The 12,201-nt window shown below is 42.3% G+C and overlaps 1 protein-coding gene across 1 annotated transcript; it reads left to right on the forward strand.

The window, feature by feature from the left end:
* The first annotated feature begins 924 nt into the window (after positions 1-924).
* Positions 925-11,999, forward strand: PPP4R2 (protein phosphatase 4, regulatory subunit 2). The gene is made up of 7 exons (XM_010153525.1): positions 925-1,089; positions 4,973-5,066; positions 7,086-7,123; positions 7,433-7,507; positions 8,272-8,415; positions 8,984-9,252; positions 10,195-11,999. Exons 1-7 carry the CDS (start codon positions 971-973, stop codon positions 10,506-10,508), a joined length of 1,053 nt encoding a protein of 350 aa, XP_010151827.1. The 5' UTR covers positions 925-970; the 3' UTR covers positions 10,509-11,999.
* Positions 12,000-12,201: the final 202 nt, after the last annotated feature.

Genomic DNA, 12,201 nt, shown 5'->3' on the forward strand with positions numbered 1-12,201 from the left:
TAGCGCTGCTTTTTCTCCACTAGTCTCTCCATCCTGTAGCTGTGGAAGCCCCTGCAGCAGCACTCATAGAATAAAATCGGTATTAACTGAACGAGGTCAGTTGCTCTCAAGGTGTTCCCTGTGTCAATAAGAAGTGCGGTAGCCAGAGGAGGCCCAGCTTCTCCTGAGGCTTGTGTTGGCACTGTTCTCAGTGGTTTCCAACTTTATCTGTTGGATACACGCGAGAGCCCTGTTTTCTTGAAAACTTCAATTTATCAAATTCTATAAATGATAAAACTTTAAGTTGGAAGGTGACTTGGAAACATCTTAGTAGATAACTGTTGTGGGAATGTTTTTCAAGAGTCAGATGTTTACTGAAGTATTAATCAGCAAGTGCTAACTGAGATATAAAATATATTAGCATTTCTGAGAAAAATAGGTACTATTAAATGCTTTTAAGGTGCATGGACAGTGAGCAGCTAGGTGCTAAAGGCCTTGCAGAAAGATTTTGTAACGGAAGCAGATAATGCTGTGTATAATTGCTGTAGGGCTTCCAGACTTGAAACACACTTCTTTTTTGTTTTTCCTTGTTTCTCTTGTGACCTCGGTGAAAACTTCAGGCGGCATGTAACCTCCCGGGTGAATTGTATGGGTGCGTGCTGTTTCATACCTAGGTTTGAATAGGAAGCGTGGATGTTGGTTCTGTATGGAAATGGTTTAACCTGTTCTTAATGGCAATTGACTTGTGTAATACTGTTCTAGCGTAATGACTGAAATAGTTGTCATGCTTTAACTTCAGGAAGAAAAATAATACTGCATTACTCGCCTCACCCTAGGACTGGCATAGCAGCATGAATGTTGTTTCGCAAACAGAGTTATACTGTTTTCTGGGGGTTTAGGGCTGATCTACATATGTCTTAATTCTTGTGTTTTGTGCAGGGTTCAGTGGTCTCAGTTTAAAGGCTATTTTATTTTCAAACTGGAGAAAGTAATGGATGATTTCAGAACCTCGGCTCCTGAACCAAGAGGGCCCCCCAATCCAAATGTGGAATATATTCCCTTTGAAGAGATGAAAGAAAGAATCCTGAAAATTGTTACTGGATTTAACGGGTATGTATCACTTGTTGTCTAAAATCAGGGTAACAACAATATTTTCTCATTTTTAACTGAGTAGTTTGTACTGTCCATCTCTGACTGTTCATTTAGCTTCCCCAAATAGTGAGTGGGAACAAGTGTATGGGAATGCATTACAGTCATTCCAGAACTTTCACTTTATTCTGTCTGAACGAAAACCGTGGCATCCCGTGACATGTCAGTTTTTTCTGTGTGTAGTTAGTTTTTAAGTAATACAGTTCAATGAAGCATGGTATTACCATGTGCATTTCACAAGTAAAGTAGAAGCAAAGTCAGATTTCTTCCAGTATATTTTGAAATACTTAATTGAAAGAAATCTTTTTGGAGTTCAGTTCTTAATTGTTTGGTGGCAGTTCAGTAGCTTTTGGAGAAGTCATGCTGTGACCGACACGGCGTGATGAGGAGGCAGGGTGTAATCAAGGTTCTGGTTTGCTAAATTGTGCCAGATTCAGGTTCATAGATCGAGTGGTACTTACTGAGAGACCTGGGCTATTTGATCTGTATTGCTCTCTTGTCTCAGTGCTTACTTCAGAGACTTCTGGTGGTGTTCTCAGCTTGGAAGTGGGCATATCTATGAAGCTTGCCTCCCTGTTACCCTGAAATTTCAGATTCGGAGGTGCCCCCGAGACATCCTTACCCTCACATTTTGATGCTAGGTGAACAAGTTTTACTGTCATTGTTCTACACGAATTTATTTGCTGTTTAAGTGTCTCTTAGAATTCAGATCTTGTCTTCCACTCCCAAAATGCTCTCATGTGGGATACTTCTAAGAGTGTGAAATTCAGCTTGTTCTCAGCTACCCAGTATTTATACCGGGCTAATTCACTGCAGGGATTTAAAAACAAGCTTAGCCTTTATGCCCGAGTCTCTCTCCCGCCTCCCCCAACTTTTCCTTAATGTTTCCCTGCCCACAGCACTTGGGATGTTCTCGCACGGAGGCAGCGAATGAATGGGCTGCTGTTACATGCTGCTGTTCCAAACTGTACTAGCCAAACCTCTGAGTGACCGAGTCTGGAGCTTACTCTGTGGCCCTGCTGTTTTGGCCTATTGCTGTAACGCTTCAGAGCGCTCAGCTTCCTCATACTTCAAAGGGAACCACCCCGTCTTGGAGGGAGCAAGCTTCCTACATTAGTTGCCTTAAAGAGAATAATACATTAGGAACTTTTGGAATCTAGGATTGTAGACTAGCTTGTTTAGTAAATCCTACAGTGAAGGTATGAATGTGAAAGCTGAATTGTGTGGAGATGTGTCCAAAAAGTAACAGCAGCAGGTTTTGGCGTGTGCAACTGGATGTATCCAGGGCTGTCATTTCAGCGTAGCACAGGGAGAGGAAGCTACTTGATGCAACTTTATTATTTGGATGTTTTTATTGGTGTTTGTTTAAAAGGGTGAGGGAAATAGTTCATTAAAATGAGCTTTTTTTTTTTTTTTTTAAGTCAAAGAAATGAATTCCTAATGACCCTGTTTTGGGGTTTTCCTAGATGCAGCATCTTTTAAAAAAGCACAGACTGGCTGTTTTAACCTTACCGTATCGTACTTGACCTTGTGTAATGTGCTTACAGAGCCAGATTCTTGTGCTAGACTCTAGAATTGCTTTGGAGTAGGAACTTCATAAGACTTGCAATTTTCTTGATTCTTTGCTAGTGAGGCAGAAAGTCCCAAGGTAAGTTATGGGGATCTCTAACACAGATCTGTCTTCACAGTGTGAATAAACCAGACATAATCCAAATTTTCATGTATTCTTTTTTGCACCAGTTTAATATAGCTGTTTTAAGTAGTTTTTTCCCAGATTCCACTTGAATCCTGTCCGTGCAGTGAATTCTTAGCATGCAGCCTGTGTACTGAACTAATGGCATTTTTAAGCATTTAAGATGAACTCTCATACTGCTCAGACTTTTACATTGGTGTTCATGTATAGATGTACCAATTTCAATTGCTTCTATTATTTTAAAATAAGTGTTAAACTATTTTAAACTCTTAAAATGGTAGTTTTAGCGAAAAGAATTCCTGAAGTGAAGTTAACGTAGGATTTTGCCATCTAAGAAGTCTCACAAATGTTGACCAGATCGCAGTGCAGGAGGGAATAGTGTGACACTTGGTGCCACCTGCTGCCCAATAAACGAAGTGCAGTTTACTGTTGAAAAGTTTGGAGGGAAATGAACTAGTTTTGGCTTTATTTAAAACTTCTGTAGTTGAGAGTAAAATAGGAAGGCACCTTTTTTTTTTTTTTCCTGTGAAACAAATTGATTTTGCATGGACAGTGTATTAAAAAACTACGAAGTCTCTTTAATTACGGACTTCTCAACCCAAGCACAAAAAGGCCGTGCATGAGAAACAGGTACATTTGGTGGTGTCCCTGTGTTGTGTGGAAAAGTAAACAGATCAAGTCTTTTGTGACTGTGTTGGAGTGGGGAATTTCAGAACCATTGTCAAGCTTAAGAGCCTTCGTGTAATAAACTCAATTAAAAGGAACGCTTGTTCCTGGTTGGTACTCAGCAGATTTTGAGGTTGGAGGAGGAGATAGTTCTGAGCCAAAACAGGGAGGTGAATTGTATTTTGTCCATGTCACAAAACATTTGGTTTCTGCCATTTTACTTGCCTTTTTAAAGCGATTGTTATTAATATGTCAAAACAAATGCTTTAGGAATACTGTTATCTTACGGCATTACTTTTTGTTTAATGTATTTAGTACCTCCTCAGCTGTATTCTCCCTCTCCACAGCTGACCTGTTGGCACTGAACTAGTGGTAGATGGGCGCATCTTTAAGAGGTGGCTTTTTAGCGGGGCAGCTAAGCCCGAGATCCATGCTGTGTTAGCTGATGAAAGGGGCTTAAGGTACCGTGTGCCGAGTTCCTCTGAAAATAGTAACAGTTCAGGTTTTACAAAAATCTACAGTGCAGGGACACAGGCAAGTCAGTCAGCATTGATACTGCTCTGGATTTGATCCATGAGTTGTATTCCCAATCAAGAAATGGCTCTTAAGCACTACATTTAGTATTCTTCTGAGATGAATTTTTGAAATGTCTATGGCTTCAGCTTCAAATAGGTATCTGTAAAAATGCATCATTCTTCATTATTTTATTGAAATAACTTGTAAACTATTCTACTGTTTTGTCAAAAGTCACAGAAGCTTGTTAATATGTGACATTAATTGTGATGAAAGTGTATGACATCTCGGGTAACTGGTAGATGTGTGTAAAGTACTCTTGTCTGAAAGGTGAGTTTCTCATTTAAGTAGGGCTGAAATTGAGTGCGGAACTGTCAGAAAACAGAATGTGTGAATGGGATGTTCATGGGTTGATAGATCTTGCTGTGAGTTCAGTTATTTTCACCTTGACAGAGAAGTGTACTGTCCACTTGAGGCAAAACAGAGTATTTGTAACAGTTGAAGTATAATGGCTCTTCTACTTCCAACATTTAATGCTTTTTCTGTAAATGTATTTTGTAAAACATGAAATAAAGTACAAGTTTAGCTCTAGTGTGTATGACTCAAATTTGTTTTGAATCGCTTGCCACTTCTGTTCTCTATATTTGAATAATAACAGTCTGTAACTTACTGTGGATGATCTGATTTCCTTTTCATTATTTTAGTGAATTGTTTGAGTTGTGGGATGGTCTATTTAGGACTCTGAAGTAGAGTTTGGTGGTGGTGAGCACAAGATGATGCTTTGTTACCTTGGAGTATGAGAGAGGGAAAAATAAGGCCGTGAGTTACTACCCTGTATTGCTAATGGTGACAAATTTCAGTACTGTTTTCTTTATCTTCTCAGTGAGGGGGAGAAAGCAATAACATTTTTGCTTCCTAGCAGTCATCCTCATAAAAATAAAATTAAATTGTTATAAATCTATTTCATTGCAGCATCCCCTTCACTATTCAGCGACTCTGTGAGTTGCTGACAGATCCTAGGAGGAATTACACAGGAACAGACAAATTTCTAAGAGGCGTGGAAAAGGTAGGTATTTTTCTGAGAGAGCACACAGCTAAATAGTCACAGCCAGCCTTCAGATAACTTGGGAATTGCTCCCAAAGGTCTGTTGCTTTCTTATGGCTCACAGCCATAGTATAGCTAATAGCTGTTCGAAGTCTATGAGTTTGTTTCATACTTTTTGAACATAAAAAAAGCAGTTCTACAATAACTTGTTTAAGACATAAATATAAATCTCAGTGCTGTAACTGTTTGTGTCTCCTAATCACTGGGCAGTACTCAAACTGTAGTTTGTGGGAGGGTATAATGTTGCTTTTTATACTGAGTCCTAGCTAGAAATAATCACATGGTGAGCTGAATAATTTGATGCTGAGATCGGGCATTTCCTTTGACACGTAGGTCCAGGAGTTGAAGAAGGGAGCCCCTTCCCCTTGCTGTCTTTTGTTTCAGTATTTAAATCCTCTTACGCAGAGGACTCTGCCTACATCTGTGTGCTTCCATGTCATTTAATGGTATTTTAGAGCTTATGTCAGAATGTGGGCTCTTTCAGGAGTCAGTAACAGACTTTCAGGATACAGTTCCATGTAGGATTTTCTTGATGGCAAAATTGGCTTGAGGTTCCTATTGAATCTCTTCAATTGAAGAAGGGTTAACTGGTAAATGGATTTGTTTTCACTGTTAGAGTGGATACAGTCGGGTGTATTCTTGTGACTTAATATGGGATGGAGATGGTCAGGAATAACCGATGAGACGGGGATTTCACAAAGCAGTTTCTTAGCCAACAATGAGATCTGTGAAACCATGCCCCAGGTTTTATGGAGAGCCCTCATTAAAGTTCATGTGGGTCAGTTTAGCTGGCCTTGTGATAAAAGCCCCTCCCTATAATTTGGCTAAGTATTGATTTGGAAACTTGTCTCATTTCTCAGCGCTGTTTCTAGGTGTTACAATTGCTTTAGTTCGCAGTGCCATTCAGGAGGGAGAGGTGGTGTGCTGGTTTGGGCTGTGATAGAGTTAACTTTCCTCACAGTGTATGAGGCTGTGTTTTGGTTGTACTAAGAAGAACGTTGATAACACCTTAATGTTTTCAGTGGTTGCCAAGCAATGTTTACATTAAGCCAAGGACTCTGGCAGTTTCTGACACTGCCCGTGTTCCCAGCTGCTCCTCTGCAAGAAGGTGGGAGGGGACACAGCCAGGACAGCTGACACAGACTGACCAAAGGGACATTTGATGCCATCAAATGTCATGCTCAGTATATAAGTTGGGGGGTGGGCTGGGGGCCCCTCTCAGGCGCTCTAACTTTGACTCTTGCTACTTGGGGACTGGCTAGGCATCGGTCAGCGGGTGGGGAATAGTTTGCTGGCTTTGCCATTAATTTCGTTCCATATTACGAGTATTAGTATTAGTATTATTAGTATCACTATGTATTTAATTTATTTTCTGTTACGAGTTTTTTTTCTTATCTCTACCCATGAGTTTCCTTGTCTTTTCCTCTGATTCTCCTCCCCATCCAGCTGGGAGAGTGGGAGGTGAGCGAGCGGCTGGGTGGTGCTTGGTTGTTGGCTGGGATTAAACCACAACAGGGGGCTAAGCAAAATGGACTGAATTAATAATTATTTCTGCCACATTAATTTATTATTTGAAACGTGGCTGTGCCAAAAATAGCCAATAGTGCTTGCACACTTCGAATGCAGGGCTTGTGTATAAATAGGGCGTTTCTCCAGTAATTCAGTTTCTTAGCGTTTTGGAATACTTGGCTTTCCAAAGATGCTTCAGTTAGAAATGACAAACGCTCAGGACTGAGGGTTAAGACGCTGGTCTCCTTTTGACAGTAACCCATTTATTGAAAATGCTGCCTCCTAGTGTACCTTGTAAAGAGGGAGCAGAGGTGCTTTTGGTGTCTGTCATCTGTTGGTAGCTCTCAGCCCAGTTTTCTGCAGAAATACCTTAACAGTTATGACCCAAATCCTGTAACTCTGCATTTGGGGTGTTGTCAAGAGATGAAGTTTCTGTTTCTGAACTCTCACTGCGTTGTTTGTGTGTTGCAGAATGTCATGGTTGTCAGCTGCGTCTATCCATCCTCAGAGTAAGTACAACACTCCTTTTCTTGAAACCTGAAAGCAGAGGGGCGACTGTGTGCATGCGTGTGTGTCTAGTAGAGGCAGACGTGCAGGGTGCGGCTTTCGTTGTCGCTAGCTGTGACATAGTGGTCTGCAGTGTTAGGTGTAGGAGTTGGGAAATGAGCCAACAGCTCTGGAATCAGGTAGGTGGCACAGGTCAGGATCATCCCTGAACACCAAGCTGCTATTTTATACCGTACCTGGTGGTGGAAAAATAATAAAGTTCCTGTGTGCATAACTTTCTAAATTTTACCTTTCTCTTTCTTTTTTTTTAGGAAAAATAATTCCAATAGTTTAAATCGGATGAATGGTGTTATGTTCCCAGGAAATTCACCAGGGTACTCTGACAGGTAAGTTCAGTTTAGGGAGTTAACTTTCTGGATTCAAGCGAGGAAGCTTGGGAATAGCTAGTTCAGATCCCTTATTGCCTATTCTGATCCCAAACTGGGAACCTCAGAAATGGGCTGTGACACTGACAGAAGGAGGGTAGAGGGGGCATGAACATACACACCATGTGCTCTATTTGAGTACTGAAGCGGCCTTCCAGTACCTGAAGGGGGCTACAAGGAAGCTGGGGGGGGGACTTTTTACAAGGGCCTGTAGTGACAGGACAAGGGGTAACGGGTTTAAATTGAAAGTGGGGAGGTTTAAATTAGGTATCAGGAAGAAGTTCTTTATGGAGAAGGTGGGGAGGCACTGGGACAGGTTGCCCAGAGAAGCTGTGGATGCCCCATCCCTGGATGTCTTCAAGGCCAGGCTGGATGAGGCTTGGAGCAACCTGGTCTAGTGGAAGGTGTCCCTGCCCACGGCAGGGGGGTTGGAACTGGATGGTCTTTAAGATCCCTTCCAACCCAAATCATTCTGTGATTCTATTTTTTTGATCTTTTTGTAACCTCATTGTTTAGGGTTTGTTTAATTATTTTAATGGTTTGATCACAGTTTGCATGTTGTAAGCAAGGAATTTTTTTATTCAATATGAAATGGCGAATTACTTCATCATTTTTGGTTTTTTGATATTTTAAAACAAGGTTATAGCTGCTTTCTGCCTATTAGGAGCAAATTACTTTACTGAAAGGATGGGTTCATTTTTTTTTAATTATTATGATTTTTAAAGATCTAATGTAAATGGACCTGGAACTCCCAGACCAGTAAATCGACCGAAGGTTTCTTTGTCAACCCCTATGACAACAAACGGTTTGCCAGACAGCACGGAACACAAAGAATCGAGCTTGCAGCAAACAGAAGACAAAAAACACAGGTTTGTGAGAAGTCACATATTCTGGGGTTTCATTTATGCTCAGATTTTTTCACTTAGGTTTTAAAAGAATGGCCGTCTGAGGCATGTGTGAGTAAGCCTTACGGTATGAACACCTGCAGCAGGGTTTAGTGTGTACTTACAGCTCCTCGGGCTGGGTAGGGAACTCATGGCTCAGTTGTGCAGTCGCATCTGTAGGTGCGCGGGATGGGTAGCGAGGATGAAGAGCGAGCAGCAGAGGGCAGACACTGACAGGTCTAACTCTGTGTCAGGACGTTAAGCTGTTGCCAGACAGTGTATTTCAGAAACGTTTGCAGCTGATCCTGACAGTAGGAACTGTGTAGCTTGGACCCACCGCAGCAGCGTGACCACTCTGCGTTGGCATCAGCAGCCAGGTGAAGGAGGAGTGGTGGCGCTGCGGTTTTGTGATGGAGTAAGCGAAGTGAGTTCCGCTGTTACCTGTTGTAGAGGGTTTAACTTGAAGTAGCAACTTCTTAAAAAAAAAAAAAAAAGTGTGATAAGATACAGAATGTTTTTCTTCAATAAAAACTGCAACTGCTTTTGTTTATAGTGAATCACCAGCATCTGAATCGGAGGGTGCTCAGAGCAGCCCGGTAAAAAATAAGCACTCTGAAGATGATCCTGCAGAAGCAGAAGGACATGAGGTAAAAAGACTTAAATTTGACAAGGAAGGGGAAGCCAGAGATGCACCTAACCAAACCGCCTCCAGTGAAGCCTCTTCAGGTGTGGGGGAAGAGACAGAAGCATCCTCTACATCTCAGGATAAAGAAAAAGAGGCTACTTGTGCCAGACAGCAGTGTACAGAGGAAGAGGAGGAAGGTATTTCAGGTTCTTTTACTGTCTTTTTCTGTACGTTTTCCAGGGAGTTGGGTTTTTCTGTGCTGGGGGCCGATGCCATTACTGCATGTCTCCAGTTGGGCATAAAGATGAACTGCTTGTTCGTACTTCAGTTTCACGTGATTTAGGAATTCTGTCACTTCTTCCTTTGTCCTACTTCTCTATTTAAAAATGCGTAAAATGGTACCTCAAAGTCTCCTTGGGCAGTGAGTTATCAGAGGGTGGTGATGGTGCAGCAGGAACCGGAGACTCCCTGCTTTAGGGTGTCGTCAGATGTGCTCGTCCCTTCTCGAAGGAGGGTGGGTCACACCTACATGGGACTGTCCGTTATTAATAAACGACTAAGCTACGCGTATGAAGTGACGGCCTTTCGCTGCGGGGGCTGAGCAACAGTCTCTGCTGCGGTGAAAACGACCGTGCGCTGAGGCAGGCCCTGAACCCGACAGGAGGAAGAAAATTGCAGTTAAACTGATCTATTCTTGACATGTTCTCCCAAGTTTGCTGGTACTACCTGTTCCCTGTGACCGATGTATGTCTGAAATGCTCCTCTAGATCATGATGGATGCGCACTGGAGGGAGCGCTGTCTTCAGCATTCCCAAACAACTGCTTCTGAAGACAAAGGAGGGAGTGTGGGGAAGCAAAAACAAGTTACTTGTAGCATGTCTTCATCCACGGAAGCTTAGTTACGTGAAGCTACCTATTGAATTAAAAAAGAACTTTATTTCATGCTCTGTTAGGATAGTTCAGGCAGCTTCATGGGGATAGCCAATACTTTTCACTTCCGGATAAATCGGGGACTGTCAGTTTTTCCTGGCCTTGGCTGTGTTGCAGAGGCCTTGCTCAGCGGAGCTGGGAATGGAAAGTAGCAGGATTAAGACTTGTCTAAAAACGCCTTAGTAATGCTGTACTCTCACCGTTTCTAGAGTCCTTCCTGTCTCCCAGAAACGTTGGTCTGGACAGAAAAGATGAAGGCAAAGACACTGAATCCCCCACTGCGAAGGAAGAGGCATGTGAGGAGAGCCATCAGATGGAGGAGTCGGATCCATCGCAAGCGGGGAAGGATTTACACTCGGATGACAGTGCAAGTGGTGGATCTGCCCGAAGCGGAGCTGACTGCAGCGAGACGGAAGAGTTAGGGTCCTGTGCTAGTGCAACTCCAGAGAGTTCATCAGAGACCCCTATGGAAAACAGCGATGAAGCAACAGAGGTTGCAGATGAACCCATGGAGCAAGACTAATTTAAATACTTAGATGCAGTATTTTCCATAAGGCTCTGGTTTTACACTGTATAAATAATTTTATGTAATAAAGTGGACCTTTAGTTTTACAAAAAGAAGCAGGTTGTAAAATAAACTTCTCCATGGATTGAACCTTGAAAGAGTTGTACATGATAAGAACTGTGAATACCAGCTCCTTCAGGTCCTGCTTACCGCTGAACTTACGTTTGGTCGAATCAGTGGTTTGTGTATAGTTTTTTTTATTTAGAATAAAAGTTTTTAAACTGGAAGGTAATTATAATTTTGACAACTTTTTTGGAGATTACCACACCTAGTTGTACGTAACCAAGAAAGCTTTTTGTCATGTCTTTTTCTGACAGCTCTAGCAGTTCCTTCATCTTTTGGTTACAGTTCCAGCATTTGACATGCGAAATAGGGGGTTTCGTGCTGGTTTCCAGATTTTTATTTGAATACACACTATGGAACCTTACGTTGTGCGTTTAAAACGTGTTACACTTCACACACATGTCTGCACGCATGCACACCTACGCGTACCCTCGCTGTTCTGAGGGGGAAAATGGTATATTTTTCTGTTTCTATAGAAGACGAATACAGCAAATACTTTTTTTTCTATAGGAAAAGACTGAGCTCACCTCTCCAGGTGCTTTGTTTTGCCTCTGGAAAACAAAACAAATGGAATCTGGCCCATATGAAACCCTGGAAATACTAACAGCGTTGAAAACACCAGAGTAAACACATTCCAAGAGAACTGTTGAGATTACAACTTTTTTTGTATACTTCTGAGGTGCCTGCGTGAAAGGATTTCATTTATTTATGGGAAAACGTGCTTTCCGTGGAGAACGTTGTAATCCAACCGTTAGCTTAAACCTTCCGTAGAGGAAACGCTTGAAAAGATGTTGAGCTCTCTTGGAGGAAAGGAAGCAGGTACCTGCCTTTCTGAGCGCGTCGTGGAGCCTCGTCAGGGCGCTGGGAAGTCTCGGCGCTGCTGCGGCGCGGGCGCCATCGGTACCACCGCCCCACTGGAGCAGAAGGAATACAGATACCACCGTGGTCGCGCGCCCGCGCCCAACAGCCGTGAGGTTTAGGGGTGCAGAGAAACCACCGTGATTTGTGTAACGTTTTGGAAGTGAACTGAATATTTTTGAACGTGCTACTTTTGACAGCCAGTGTTACGTTTTTTTTCCGAACCAGCTCAAAGCACAAACTGCTGCTTTCAACTCTCTATACTCTCCAGTTCCCACGTTTAGAGACACGCAAGCTGCAACCTCCCGGTCACAATTACTGGCTGCCAAATTTATACCTGTTTCTTCAACTGTACCTTTTTGATATTTAGAATTTTTAAATTTCTGTAAAGTAGATTTTTGTAGGTTGTAATGAGTGCTCACTGCCATTGTGAAACGGTATATACTTGTATAATTCCTGTGTGTAAACGGAATGCTTGGGCTTTCAATACAGTATTCATATAAAGCAATAAATATCAATGTTATGAAATACCTGCGTACATTTGTATCGGAATTGTCCCTCTTGGGTCTGAAGTTCCCGTGCCCCCGGTACAAAAACGACCTCGGAAATGCATGCTGATAGTTTCTTGTACTACATGGTATGCTTTGTGTCACGTCGGGGAAATCCAGGTTGCGGTCCACGCTGGAGTAAGTCGGCTCGGTTGGAATGGTTGTTCAGGTACTTCCTGCCG

Source organism: Eurypyga helias, unplaced genomic scaffold (assembly GCF_000690775.1).
Source record: "Eurypyga helias isolate BGI_N326 unplaced genomic scaffold, ASM69077v1 scaffold12656, whole genome shotgun sequence".
NCBI lineage: Eukaryota > Metazoa > Chordata > Aves > Eurypygiformes > Eurypygidae > Eurypyga > Eurypyga helias.

Excerpts from the sequence above, each read along its gene's own strand:
- PPP4R2 (XM_010153525.1), top strand. The coding sequence starts at position 971 with ATGGATGATTTCAGAACCTCGGCTCCTGAACCAAGAGGGCCCCCCAAT. Across the intron at positions 5,067-7,085 it reads TTCTAAGAGGCGTGGAAAAG|AATGTCATGGTTGTCAGCTG; the intron begins GTAGGTATTTTT and ends TGTGTGTTGCAG. Across the intron at positions 7,124-7,432 it reads TGCGTCTATCCATCCTCAGA|GAAAAATAATTCCAATAGTT; the intron begins GTAAGTACAACA and ends CTTTTTTTTTAG.